Here is a 15,170-nt window from a genome sequence, read left to right as displayed (position 1 = left end):
GTTGCCTACCTTGACGATGTGGCCATATTTTTGGATTCCTGTCCCAAAGTCAAAGAAACAGGTCCAATCCTTCTTAGGCGTGGCCGGATATTACAGGCGATTTGTACCGCAATACAGCCAAATCGCCACCCCACTGACAGACCTAACCAAAAAGACACAAAAACAGGAATATACATTCCATTCAGCACAGCTTATTTTACCAGCCATTAAACAAAAGGAAATCTAATGCATTTCTAGCTAGATTACTTACTAACTAACAGAAGTTCTGAGACTGCATTCCTGCCTGATCTGTTCCCGGCCAAATCATCACACAGACAGACCTTTTGTTTCCCCCTCTCCAGCTTTGAAAGTATCTTGTCTTCTCATTGGTCATTTTGGTCAGATGCCAGCGAGGTTATCTTAGCTTCTTAACTCTTTACAGGTGAAAGGGTTTTGCCTCTGGCCAAGAGGGATTTTATAGCACTGTATACAGAAAGGTGGTTACCCTTCCCTTTATTTTTATGATGGGGGGGAGGGGCTTAGTCACAATGGCCAAATTAATTATGAGCTCTAATTGGGGAGAAGAAACAAAGGAAAGAGGCTTGGGGAAGCTGATCTCATCTCTGTGGCCTCCTTGCTTTGCTGTCTCAGCCATAAAGATGAGAACCAGGGACAACAGGCAGAAAATTCTGTCAAAAGGCTTTTTGTGGGTGGGTGGAGGGTTGGGCAGGGGATGGAAGGGGTGAAGGGGCGGGGTGGAGAGAGTGAGAAATGGATTGGTTACGTTTGTTTAGGAAGTCAGGGCTTCAGGCTGGAATTTTCATCCTTCCCAGCTACAGGGTTGGTTTAAGCCTCAGACTTGGCTCTAAAAGTTTTTTTAAGCAATTTGTCCTCTGGTTGATCCTCTATCTTGTTCTGCCCTGACCTCAACCTGCCACAAGCTGGTTATTGTCTCTGTTATATAGGAGGCTGTTTTTCTTCTAGCACTTATGGGTAGAGAAAATCCAGTCTGCTACATGAAATTGATTGCTAAGGGAAATGTGGTTGAGAAGGGACTAAGAAGAGGTGTGCATAATGGGTCTTGTGGTTAAGAGACAGGCCTGAGAGTTAGGAAATGTAAATCCCAGCTCTGCTACTGACTCACTGTGTAATCCTGGCCAAGTCACTTAGGCTCAAATTTTCAAAAGACTAATTCTAGGTACCTCAGTTTTTGATTGCCCAACTTGAGAAACCAGGAGCTTGATTTTCAGGGGTGTGGAACTGAAATTGGTGGGAGCTGAAGGTGCTCAGCACCTCTGCAAATTGGGCTGTAAGATGTCTCAAACTGGACTCCCAAAATTCATAAACACTTTTGAAAATGTTGGTTTTAACCTCTCTCTGCTTTTTACTTCCCTACCTCAGAGGGTTAATTAATGTTTGTAAAGAATGTTGAACTCCCTGAATGGAAGGTGCAAAGAACTGCAAAGTATTAGTGTTCTTATTGCTATTGTTGCTAAGAATATTATATTGAAATTTGAGCTTGAGTCCACACATCTCATAATCATATACATTCAAGTTAGTGGACTGGGGAAAGAAATCTCGATTAATAAATTCATGAATTCCAAGGCCAGAAGGGACCATTGTGATCATCTAGTCCAGTGGTTCCCAAACTTGTTCCGCCGCTTGTGCAGGGAACTATATGTCATGATGCCAGTTCCCAGCAGGATATCACAAGACCTCTCTCTGCAGAGAGGAGGCAGCATATACCATGAAATACCCCAAACTCCAATTTTCATCTTTCTGCGGACATCATCTTTATCTTTTGTGGCCTTCTATTTGTAGACCTCTTAGATCTCTTTATCCAACTTTTTGTTATCAATCAGTGGGTGGAATAGTCAGTCTTATGTGGGAGGATCATGGGTCTATTGCGGGTTGTGTGTGTGTGTGTGCGCGCGCCAGTGGTTCCCAAACTTGTTCCGCTGCTTGTGCAGGGAAAGCCCCTGGCCGGCCAGGCCAGTTTGTTTACCTGCCGCGTCCGCAGGTTGGGCCAATCGTGGCTCCCAGTGGCCGCGGTTCGCTGCTGCAGGCCAGTGGGAGCTGCTGGAAGCGGCGTGGGCCAAGGGACGCACAAGCGGCGGAACAAGTTTGGGAACCACTGGTATATGCATTCGCTACATCTCTCACGTCTTGGGGTGGTACCAGGCAAGGAAGTCCCATTGATTGATTCTTCCATCCAGCCCATCCACTCCCAAAATGGATTACTGCTGTCCTCTTCGGAGTAGAGCGGAGCAAATTTTTTTCAATTAATAGATTTTTCGTCAAAAATGACAGGTTTCAGAGTAACAGCCGTGTTAGTCTGTATTCGCAAAAAGAAAAGGAGTACTTGTGGCATCTTAGAGACTAACCAATTTATTTGAGCATAAGCTTTCGTGAGCTACAGCTCACTTCATCGGATGCATACTGTGGAAAATACAGTAGATGTTTTTATACACACAAACCATGAAAAAATGGGTGTTTATCACTACAAAAGGTTTTCTCTCCCCCCACCCCACTCTCCTGCTGGTAATAGCTTATGTAAAGTGATCACTCTCCTTACAATGTGTATGATCATCAAGGTGGGCCATTTCCAGCACAAATCCAGGTTTTCTCCCCACCCTCCCCAACAAACCCACTCTCCTGTTGATAATAGCTTATCTAAAGTGATCACTCTCCTTACAGTGTTATCATACACATTGTAAGGAGAGTGATCACTTTAGATAAGCTATTACCAACAGGAGAGTGGGTTTGTTGGGGAGGGTGGGGAGAAAACCTGGATTTGTGTTGGAAATGGCCCACCTTGATGATCATACACATTGTAAGGAGAGTGATCACTTTACATAAGCTATTACCAGCAGGAGAGTGGGGTGGGGGGAGAGAAAACCTTTTGTAGTGATAAACACCCATTTTTTCATGGTTTGTGTGTATAAAAACATCTTCTGTATTTTCCACAGTATGCATCCGATGAAGTGAGCTGTAGCTCACGAAAGCTTATGCTCAAATAAATTGGTTAGTCTCTAAGGTGCCACAAGTACTCCTTTTCTTTTCGTCAAAAATGCATTTTTGGTGCTCTAAAACTATTCATAAATTCAGGACAAATGCAATGACTAGTTTGGCTGAGAAAAATCTAAAATAATGTTTTGATTATAACAGGGTTCAAAAAAGAACTAGATAAGTTCATGGAGGATAGGTCCATCAATGGCTATTAGCCAGAATGGGCAGGGATGGTGTCCCTAGCCTCTGTTTGCCGGAAGCTGGGAATGGGCAACAGGGGATGGCTCACTTGATGGTTACCTGTTCTGTTCATTCCCTCTGGGGCACCTGGCATTGGCCACTGTCAGAAGACAGGATACTGAGCTAGATGGACTTTTGGTCTGACCCAGTATGGCCATTCCTATGAAAAAGTTTATATGTTTCATTTTGACTTTTTTGTTTGAAAATAGTGTTTCAGATTCAAATTTGCCCAATTTTTTTTTAAGCTGAAAAACACCCACATATGGACAAACTAAAAAATTTGTTTTGAATCAACCCAAAACATTTTGGTCGATTTTAAATCCATTTTTAAAGTTTTTGATTTGATAAAAAAATTAAAAATGGTTTCAGTTATAATCAACCTTGATTTTTTTTTTCCGGTTTGGTCCTCAAACCCAAAATCCATTATTTGCTCACTCTACCTGAGTCATTAGTGCAGCTCTCTAGTAGGGCAGCCTGCTTTACTCCAGTAGGTCGTTGCAGTCAGGTCTGCTGCCTGTTGTTCTCATTTGAACATTTTTATACCCTTCTCATCACCCATATCCTACTCATTGTTGCTTTATCTGGTCCATCTCATTGTTGGACCCAAAATCCCAAGGACCATGGCTCAGTCTTTCCTTGTGGTTTCCACATTTGGTCCGTGTGCACCATCCAGACCCTAATTCCACTTACCATGTGTACAACAAATTCATTTAAAATTATTTCGCTTTTTTGACAACTTGACTGTGTCAGCGGAAAGTGGAAAATCAGTGAGATCTTTGCAAGCCAGGCACTTTCCTACATGGCTTTAAAGTCTTCCAAATAGCTCTTGTCTTGAAATCTCTGTTATCGTTCCTGGTGCTTCAAGCTCAGTACATTCTGTCTCTCCATAACAAGGAGAGGGGAAGTGAGGAAACCCTCAGTAGCCTTTGAAATGTTATGTAAGTGGAATGATGCTGTTTTTTCTCTGGGGACACTGACAGAGGTTTTGTCCCCGTGGTCTTGAGATTTTATACCAAATTGGATTTTATATCCAAACTGTTTCAGGGGGACATCACAAGATAGGAGATTTGGAATGATCAGGGGCATGTTTTGCATCAAAGGCATTATGTTCTGTTTCATTCTAGGTACAATTAAATGGTATCAGGCTATCTTTCCCCAGTGTGCATGGCCTTTAGCTTGAAAGGGACTAGGGAATGTTTATACATTTCCATCAGGGAGCAAAACAATAGCGAGGAATGGATTTTTCAAAGTGTGATGAATACTGTGAATTTAAAATGTTGATTCCTGTTTTGCCTGGTCTGGAAATAAATTCAAACTAGTTCACTTGAGAGGGGAAGAAGAATGTATCAGGCAACAGGGCTCGTATGTGAAGAGTTAACGTCAGAAAGAGATTCAGCTGCTGGCATTGGGAGGAGGCTGCTGGGCTCTAGCGCAAGGTGATCAGTTGAAATGCTTCTTGCCAGAACAAGGAGGTGTATGTATTTCCCCCATTCAAATAAATAAAAGCTTCACTTAACAAATATCCGCCTAACTTGAAATCTCCAACCGCCCCCTGTCTGCTCCTGCCAAACTCTCTGCCTGTTCCCTGCCCCCTCTCTGCCTATCTCCCGCCCCTTGTCTTTCTGGGTGTGCCTGATCGCAAAGTAACCTGCAAATTTTTCTCTATCTGCCCTTCCCACACGAATAAGACGGGCCGATTGGCAGGCATGCAAACAGCCACGGGTCCTGCTCAAGCATGCAAAGTGCATACCTCCCTACACAACTGCCACACGGACGCAGTCTCTGTCTGTCTCTCTCTCTCTATCTCGCACACACACACACACACACACACACGCCCGGCGAGCCTGAAAGCCATGGGTTGGCACAGAGAAAATTGCTGAAGTGCTCTGCCCTTCCCCCAGCCCCCCTCCCCTCCGGGTAAGTGCAACAAGTGAGAGGAATAAGTTCATCTGAGTGATCTGTTTCTGTTTTGTTTTAATTCCGGGGGATACAGAAGCTGCCGTGGGAGAAAGGACAACAATGATGGGGTCACTAAAGTGGAGAGATGAATGGGTAGATTGTAAAAAAGCCAGTTGCTCTGCAGAGAGAGGGAGCAGTTCGAAGAAATGTCTTAGCTGCTGAAGTCTGTGTGAACTTGTAACCGGATAGTATTGGCTTGGGAAAGGAGAGAGAGAGAGAGGCTGATGCTGTGAAACTGGTTAGGATGAGGCAGGATTGCCCTTTGGCCCTACAGAAGTTAACTGGAAAGCTTTTGATACCGTGTTTGTGGAAGGTGCAGCCTGCATAATGACATCAGCTTGCAGTGTTTTCCCAGGCTGAAATGCTATTTTGCCTGTTGCTGTTTTTTTAATGACTTTCTTGCACTATTATGGATGTCCCAGTTTAAAAATTAAGAGGATGATGATGGGGGGGGCGGGGGGGAAGGTTGATGCGTTAACTGTTTGTTGTGGGAGGTTATTTCTTTTCTGATGGGGGACCCCATCATAAGGCAAAGTAGATGGGATTGTACCTTGCCTGATAAAAGCTTTTAGCTGTTTCTCTGCGGTGTGAGATGAGGAAACTGAAACAAACAAAAATGAATGTATTAATTTGCTCCATGTATTGTTGAGGGGAGAATGGAAATCTGTGTGTAATACCATCTAGAAACCTTACAGGGTGTCTCCAGGAAAGAGGCAGAGGTTTCTAAACAAGTTTTGCCATGAGATTAACAGCTCAGAGGAGTTCTTTGTAGAAATTCAGTGGGTGAGTGAGCAATTCAGATTAATCAAGTGCTGCATTGTTTGGTGATTTCTGTATTTCAATATTTGTTCTAAACACAAGAAATTCATTGCACTGGTGTGTGCAGAAGTAAATAACTGAATTTACAAACAACCACAACTTTTGGGATGGGGTCCTGAAATGCAGAAAGCAAAGGTCTGTTAAAGGCAAGTACTATGGGAAGGATAATTTGATACCGGCTACTTTTTTTACATGCATGTTATTTTTAAACAGTGGGTTGAATTGCAACCTGATTATATTTAAGAGCATAAAATATCTGTGCAGTGCATTTCTAGACATGAGGATGGGTGAAAAAATTCACACAAATATTGATGATTCTGTGCCTAATGCACACCATCCAGGCTTTCACTTCCTTATAACTCTCAAAAATTCTTAATTCAGCAGCAACTTTCCATGCTTGGTCTTGGCACAGTGGTGAATTTTTGCAGGGAAGTTGCAGCAAAATCCATCCAGCTATTTTTGAGTTAACCAAGCTTGGGGGTGGAAATTTGTTTCTGTCTTTATACAATAATTGAAGCTGTTTTTATTGTGCACAGGAATTGCAAATGGCTGGACTTGAAACATTTTAAAATTTACCATAATTCATTGATTTTAAGACCAGAAGGGACCATTGGCTGAGGGAACTGGGCTTATTTAGTCTGCAGAAGAGAAGGGTGAGGGGGGATTTGATAGCAGCCTTCAACTCCCTGAAGGGGGGTTCCATAGAGGATGGAGCTAGGCTGTTCTCAGTGGTGGCAGATGACAAAACAAGGAGCAATCGTCTCAAGTTGCAGTGGGGGAGGTCTAGGTTGGATATTAGGACAAACTATTTCACTAGGAGGGTGGTGAAGCACTGGAATGGGTTACCTAGGGAGGGGGTGGAATCTCCATCCTCAGAGGTTTTTAAGGCCTGGCTTGACAAAACCCTGGCTGGGATGATTTAGTTGGGGTTGGTCCTGCTTTGAGGAAGGGTTTGGACTAGATGACCTCGTGAGATCTCTTCCAACCCTAATCTTCTATGATTCTATGACTGTGCTCATTCTGTCTCACCTGTATAACACAGACCACAGGAATTCCCTGAATTAATTCCTGTTTTGAATGAGAGCATATCTTTTAGAAAAATATGCAGTGTTGATTTTAAAATAGCCAGTAATGGAAAATCTACCATAACCCTTGGTGAATTGTTCCAATGATTACTTACCCTCACTATTAAAAATTTGTGCCTTATTTTCACTCCGAATTTAACTAGCTTAACTTCCAGCCATTGGATTTTGTTATATCTTTGTCTGCTACAGGGAAGAGCCCTCTGTTATCAAGTTCCTCTTCCCCATGTAGATACATATAGACTGTGATCAAGTCACCTCTTAACCTTCTCTTTGATAAGCTAAATAGATTGAGATCCTTGTAACTTTCACTTTATGGCATATTTTCCAATCCTTTAATCATTCTGGTGGCTCTTCTCTGAACCGTATCCAGTTTTGAATCATGTACACTAGAACTGGACATGGTGTTTCAGTAAGGATCACACCAGTGTCAGAGACAGAGGTAATATAACCTTCCTACCTGATATTCCCTGTTTATATAACCTAGGATCACATTAGCCCTTTTGACCAGTGTTGCACTGGGCATCATGTTTCGCTGTTTGTCCACCAATACCTGTGCCCCAAAGTATTTTTCACAGTCACTGTTTTCCACTTAGAATCTCTCATTCTGTCTTTCTGGCCTACATGTATTTTGTTCCTAGATGTAAGACTTTATATTAGGCTGTATTGAAATGCATACTGTTTGCTTGTGCCTAGCTTACCACACAATCGCGATTGCTCTGTATCAGTAACCTGTTCTCATTATTTACCATTCCCCCCATCTTTGTATCTTTATTGGTAACAATTTTATGTTTTCTTTCACATCACTGCTAAAAATGTTAAGTGACATAGAGCCAAGAACTGATCCCCGTGGGACTGCACTAGTAATGCACCCACTTCATGATGATTCCCTGTTTACAATTATGTTTTGAGACCTATCATGTGAATATGGTCCTCAATGTGAACGAGTTTCCTGGCTAAAACCAAAATTTTCAAATGTACATGGTTAAATTTAGCCACTTATATCCATACATAGGTGGGCATATAGGTGTCTGAATATGAATATTGGTGCCTAAATTTAGGTGCTGTTGACATTTTTGAAAATTCTGGATTAAATTTTTTAATAGAATATGTATACCTATAAATAATAATACACATACACAATTATAAGCTTAAATATATATAAGCTTAAACTGTAGAGCGTCATGGTTCTAACTCTGGAGGTCCTGAATTCATTGTCCTAAGTGGATCATGCAAAGGAAAAGCAATTTGAGCATCTGTTTGAACCCTTCTTGGTGTTCACATCATGAGGTGCTATCTGTTTTGCATCCTCTTGCTTTGCCCACTGCTCAGAATCTTTGGACAGAGGTCTCCTGACCACATTGCTGTATTCAAGACCATATTCATGACGTCTAGGTGGCCTAATATTTTGATAGTACAAATCTTAACTTCCCCCACAAGCTGTATGGTCCATCTATCCTTGCTTGAGCCATATTCAGGTATTATTCACATATTGACATTGTAGTAGCTTTGGCAGTTCTGATGCCCTTATATTAGTGGTCACTGTTGGTTATTCACATTCTGAAATAATTGTTTTACAAACCTGTTGTGAACTATAAATATGCCAAAGAGAAATGACACCTCTGTGTTCATATTCAAGCGTAAGTTTAATGTGATTCTCCTTAGTATGGAAAGAGGCATGTACCCATATCACTGTATTCGTACTACTGTATATATGGTTCACAGTAAAGTACATTTAACAACCAAAGATCTGCAAAGTTACTTCCAGCTGAACACAGGTCCTACTGATTTGATCCAAGGGGAGAGGCTCCCTTTTGTCTCGCCCAGAAAAGTTGCTGCCTACAGAATGCGAGGGCCTTGCTTTATATCCCATCTGCAGTAGCATGCAGGATGCACATAACCAAACCACCTACGGAGTGTCTCTACCATAGGCTCCAACTCCCTGGGTGCTCTGAGGCTCAAGGACCCACTAAAAAAATAGGGGGTACTCAGCACCTGCAGGGCTGGATTAATCTTTTGTGGACCCTGGCACCTGGAAAATGGCCCCACCCACTGCTCTGCCTGTGCTCCGCCCCAAGGCCCTGCCCCCGCTCAGCCTCTTTCTCCTCCCCCCAAGGCCCTGCCCACATTCTGCCCCGAGGCCCCGCCCCCACCCAGCCTCTTCCCCACAAGGCCCTGCCCTCCGCTCCCACAGGAGGGAGAGGGGGGAGAAGAGCACCCACCGTCAAAAACAAAAGTCAGCGCCTGTGGTCTCTACTAAGTGATTAACTCTGCTCTGGCATCTGGCCACCAGTTGGCAAATACAGCAATCCTTTTTCCAGGTGGTCCCTTGATAGGAAATGGGAAAAACAATGTAGCAAAAGGAACCAACTGAACTTTCTCCTCCCCAAATTTAAACTGAACCCCAAATCTTTTAAGAAGCTGGAAACTGTTCAGTTATCTTTGCTTTATTGCCTTGTTTGCAGCTGCTGCAGCATATACAGGTTCCAGCTGGGACCAGACAGAGAAACACTGAAATGTCAGGAATGCTGATCCAGCAGTATTTCTGTCCTGACCTGAAGTGCTGGAACTCTCATGAACGAGTCTATTCTCGTGAGGTTTCCACAGTGATTTCTAGACCTAAAAGGTTTAGAGAAACTTCCAAACTTTGTTGTGTTTTTCTGAACCGAGTTTTCAAACCATTTGCGTAGAGAGATAGGCTTGAACCAGAACTCTAGTTCTTCCAGTTGAACCAAAAAGAACCCTTCCCCTGTCCGAGATGGGAGCTATGTTTGCCTCTCCTGGAAGTTGCTCCTTCCACCTTTTATGAACCATAGATTTAGAGTAAACGAGGATCAGACTGACTAATGGTGGAAAGTAAAACAAGTACTATTGATCTAAGTCAGTGGTCATCAACCCATAGATCGTGATCGACTGGTCGATCCTGGAGCCTCTGCCAGTTGATCGAGATCTCTGGTCACTAAAAGTCCAGCAGGGTAGCGGGGCTAAGGCAGGCTCCCTACCTGTCCCGGGCCCACACCACTCCTCGAAGCGGACAGCACACCCCTGTGGAGGATGGGGTAGGGGTCTCCATGCATGATGCTCCTGCCTGCAAGCACCGCCCCCGCAGCTCCCATTGGCCGGAAACAGGGAATTGCGGCCAGTGGAGGCTGCAGAGGCAGTGCTTGCAGGCAGGAGCAGCATATGAAGCCTTCCCCCCCCCCTCCCCAGAGGCTGCAGGGGCATGCTGGCTGCTTCCGGGAGTGGCATGGAGCTGGGGCAGGCAGGGAGCCTGCCTTAGCCCCTCTGAGCTGCCAACCGGGAGCCGCCCAAGGTAAGTGCCCCTTCCGCACCCCAACCCCCAGCCCTGAGCCCCCTCCTGTATCCCAACACTCTGCCCCAGGAGAGCCCTCTCCTGTATCCAAACTTCCCCCCACACCCTGCACCCCCTCCTGAACCCCAACACTGTGTCCTAGCCCAGAGGACCCTCCTGCACCCAAACTCCCTCCCAGAGCTTGCATCCTCACCACCTCCTGCACCCCAACCTCCTGCCCCAGGCTCAGCAAGGAGCCCCCTCCCACACTCCAAAGCCCCCAGCCCAGAGCCAGCACCCCCATCCCGAGCCCCAACCCGCTGAAAGTGAGTGAGGGTGGGGGAGAGCGAGCGACGGAGGGAGCAGGGGATGGAGTGAGTGGAGCGGGGTCTCAGGGAAGGGGCGGGGTAGATCCTGGGTTGCACTTAAATTCAAAAAGTGATCTTGTGCATAAAAAGGTTGGAGACCACTGAGCTAAGATTCTTTTCTTCCTCTAAGAGTATCTGTATTAAGGCTGGATATCTTTTTAAAAGATTATGCTGTAGCTCAACCAGAAGTTATGGGCTTGATGCAGGAACTACTTGCTGAAAGTCTACAGCAGGTATCGGCAACCTTTGGCACGCGGCCCACCAGGGTAAGCCCCCTGGCAGGCCGGGCTGGTTTGTTTACCTGCTGCATCCGCAGGTTTGGCCGATCGCAGCTCCCACTGGCCGTGGTTCGCCGTTCCAGGCCAATGGGGGCTGCAGGAAGCGGCAGCCAGCACATCCCTTGGCCCGCGCCGCTTCCCCTTGCCCCCATTGGACTAAAGCGGTGAACTGCAGCAGGTGGGAGTTGCCAGGGGACTTACCCTGGCGGGCCAGGTGCCAAAAGTTGCCGATCCCTGGTCTATGGTGTATATTTACGCACATCAGACTGGATGACCGCAATGGTCCCTTCTGGCCTTCAGAATTTATCGTGCTATGTGCGCCATGCCTGCATGCACTGCTTGAGACACTGCACCCAGGGTCAGGTTCATTAAATCCAGTGGAGCTCTGCCTCCTGCTGAATGGGCTGAATTTACCTGGAATGCCAGTGTGGGCTATATTTATGTTCGGGAAATGTTTACTTGGGTAATTGAATTGACTTGTCATTAACACTGAAGAATATGCTATTTTAATTGTGACTTTACATTAAAAGTGTACAGCAACTACTGGGCATTTTTAATCCACCTGGAAACCTGGCAATTCTGAGAACATTTTGAATTTTCTCCCCTTTGTTTATTTAATTGCTTCTGATGGACACAAAAGGAAGGCAGTTCCAAACCAGTTCTGTAACAACCCCACCAGCTTCTGCTGCCCTTTGCTGGTAGTGTGCAGTAAAGAGTTAACACTTCTGCCTGCTCCTTAAGAGCTGTGCACAGCCTGTGGGCTAGGCAGTGTAGCAGGGATTTGGAATGGACATGTTCACTCACCACCACCCCATAGCAGTGGCTGCAATAATGTTGCCAGTGAATCACGTTCTCCCTGCTGCTATAGCAACAGGTTGAAAATTCTTCTGTCTGAGCTGTCTTTGCCTTCGTTTAGAAATGCCTGGTTTGCAGATAGCTTTATTGTCTGCAGGACAGTTGTCTTCCCATGAACTTTCCATGAAGTAATTCCCCAAGACAAAGAGCCTAACACAAAGCAGGGGCTAAATGTAATGGGGAGGTTTAAAGGGGGGGGTCTCCCTTGATTTATCTTTTAATTGTAGGGGAGAGATGGGCAAAAGTGTTCAGACTCCTCACAAAGAGGGGAGGGAGGGTGGTTGGTTTTGCAGAGGCTTGCTAATTACCTACTGATGCCTCATGGGAATAAGATTGTACACGAGAGGACTGGTTGATTTAGAGGATTTGTTAATGGGTGGCATAGTCTTTCATCTTTAGGCAACCATTCAAGTCAAGTCGTTACCATCTGATGGCTGTTCAGAGGCTTGTGTTAAATGAGTCTGGTGAGTCTCAGTCCAATTCATGTTGGACCAGTGTCTACATCACAAAAAAAATCACCCAAGATGTTTCTAATGGGCAGCTTTAGTCAGTCCCAACAGAGGGGCCAAGCACAGAATGAGGCATGTGGTTAGAAGGTAGCTCATATTCCTCAAAGATGTTCCTTCAGGTCAAGGATAAAGCACAGTGATGGTGCAATCGGGGAGAAACATCCTGTGTCTGTCAGTGGGTAAATAACTTAATCTCCAGGGCTGTCAGCCTTTCAGGAGCACTAAAATTCGTACACACTTGTCTCCAGCGCAGTCTACTTCCTTGACACAAACAGATATACATCTTAATTACACCTACCATTGCCCCAGTGACGTAGGTGGAGTTGAACCTGAGTAAGTGAGGGCAGAATCTGGCTTGATGAAATCAGGTGGGGAATAAGCACGTCCATCAGCAAATAATATGTGAAATGTTACTTCTAAATTAAATGTTTAATTCAAAGTTTTACATGAAGAATATGTGCCTTGTCCAGTTGGCTGGCCCTTTCATGTTCCTTCTTTTGACCTTATTGTCACAGAGATGTCATTGTGAACCTATGAACTCCTGGAGTCATAGCTCTAGATATCAAAAACTACACTGCATGCTCATATCCTGTAAGAAGTCCCTTATGGGAACAGCATTCTAGGAATACCCAGTTCATACCTTCCTAATGGTTCAGTTTAATGTGGTCTCTGTTTCTGGCTACTTTTCTATACCTGAATGTCTCAGAGTCAAGAGAGGGGGGAAAATCACCTCCATAATGTACTGAGACAACTGTGCAATATTACTTCATGGGAGAAATTTCTTTTTGTCCCCAACCAGTGATCAGCTTATACACTGAAACATGAGACTATATGGTTGCCCTAGTCAATGTAACTGCAGATGCTGTTCTTGTTCATAGAACCCTTATCCTCTTCAGAACCTTTTGATTTCCGTCAGTAATATCCTGCAACAGTGAGTTCCACAGCTTCATTATACATGGTTTTAACAAGCATTTCCTTTTACCTGTTCAATGGTTGTTGACTATTTCATTCCTGAATGGCCTTTTGATATTTTTGTATGGATAAAGAGAAATACACAACTGACTTTTTCATTCATTTTGTTCTGCCTTTACTCTTCTTTCCAAACTGAATAGTCCCAGTCCTTTTAATATCTTGTCATCTGGAATCCCCTCAGTTCTCTAATCATTGATCATAGAATCATAGAAGATTAGGGTTGTGAGAGACCTCAGGAGGTCATCTAGTCCAACCCCCGCTCAAAGCAGGACCAACCCCAACTAAATTATCCCAGCCAGGGTTTTGTCAAGCCTGGCCTTAAAAACCTCTGAGGATGGAGATTCCACCCCCTCCCTAGGTAACCCATTCCAGTGCTTCACCACCCTCCTAGTGAAATAGTTTTTCCTAATATCCAACCTAGACCTCCCCCACTGCAACTTGAGATGATTGCTCCTTGTTTTGTCATCTGCCACCACTGAGAACAGCCTAGCTCCATCCTCTATGGAGCCCCCCTTCAGGGAGTTGAAGGCTGCTATCAAATCCCCCCTCACTCTTCTCTTCTGCAGACTAAATCAAATCCTCCCTCACTCTTCAGTTCTGCAGACTGTTTCCTGAAACTGATGTTTCCTTTCGGAGACTTCAGTTCTTTCAAGGCTCTGCTGCTAAATCCCACATGGCCTTTTAGAAAAGTTGTACTTTGTTTACAGGACATAGGCAGCTGCTGCTCCTGTTTGTTGTCTTTCATGCCATTCACATTCTGTCCTCTACTATCTCTTCTTTCAGCCAGCCAGCCAGCAAGCTGCTCTTAGATGTCCATCAGAGTGGGGGAGGGCTACAGAACATTAAAGAAACCACTTTCCATATTAGGTAAGAGAGAGAGGTTTATTAGCACAACCTCTTCCTCAATGTAATTACTTCCCTCTCTTGTCATTCTGTCATCCTGCACCCTGAAGATGTGATAGGTCTTTTCCATCTCTGTGCACTATTATCCTATATATGTGCTAAATATTCCATCTTTTTGATCTTTTCTCTTCCCTCAATAAACATTCCTTTCCATTTGGAGTCTGTCACACGCAATGTAGGCGTTGCTATAATGCAACAGAGCGTTGTTCCATCCTCTCCCAGTATTCTACCTCCCTAGTAGTGACCTATAAAAGATATTCAATGACAGAAGTTCTCATCCTTCTTTTATCAACTCCCTTCGGGTTGCAGATTTCACTCCTCACCTCTTATACATGGCAATAAGCTGACTTAATGCTCCTATAAGCCTGACCTGGCTGATGTTCAGGCCCCCTGATTAATTCCCCCACAAGGCTATTTTAGTATTCTCTGCTCCTCTTACCTTTTCGCAAAGGGACATAGGACTGTTGAATGAAGCTGCTAGGTGAATTCCTGTCTCTTTGCCCAGAGTACAGAGCACCATTGGAAGGGGAAGACCCAGAAGGCTGTAGGGCACCAAGACCAAAGCTTGGTGGAGGAAGGTGAGGATAAAAAAGAGCAGAAATCAGAACTGATATACACAACAAAGGTCTAGCAAAAGGGAACCTGGCTATTTTGGCATCATACATCATGTGTTTAGACCACAGGCAGAAACCAAAACTGTAAGGTGTGTCAAGGTCTCCATGCCTGATGGAAATGTGACAATGTTTGTGCTGAGAGGAGAGGAAGGAAGCCTGGATTTCCTCTTCACTTCTTGCCACACAATCCCCAGGGTAATTAAAAATATTGTATCACGGGTCGCCTATTTCCGTCCTTCATCCTTGGCTATGTGGCACCGTCACGGATCAGCCTCTCATTTCATACTGAGG

The 15,170-nt window shown here is 44.7% G+C and overlaps 1 protein-coding gene across 3 annotated transcripts in view; it reads left to right on the top strand.

Annotated features, from left to right (window-relative positions):
• The window catches only part of STON2 (stonin 2), a 115,033-nt gene that overhangs the window by 61,995 nt on the left and 37,868 nt on the right, over window positions 1–15,170 (top strand). Inside the window, exons 1-2 of one of the 3 annotated variants that reach the window (XM_027832800.3) lie at window positions 4,906–5,145; window positions 14,146–14,229. The exons of the other annotated variants lie outside the window; for them this stretch is intronic. Coding sequence (XP_027688601.2) covers window positions 14,172–14,229 — 58 coding nt within the window. The 5' untranslated portion in view covers window positions 4,906–5,145; window positions 14,146–14,171. Of the gene's footprint in view, window positions 1–4,905; window positions 5,146–14,145; window positions 14,230–15,170 lie in introns of those variants that run through there. 3 annotated transcript variants of the gene reach the window in all.

The sequence above is a fragment of the Chelonia mydas genome, chromosome 6 (assembly GCF_015237465.2).
Source record: "Chelonia mydas isolate rCheMyd1 chromosome 6, rCheMyd1.pri.v2, whole genome shotgun sequence".
Lineage (NCBI taxonomy): Eukaryota > Metazoa > Chordata > Testudines > Cheloniidae > Chelonia > Chelonia mydas.
The sequence above is the reverse complement of the archived record's forward strand: the minus strand, read 5'-3'. Positions and strand labels throughout refer to the sequence as shown.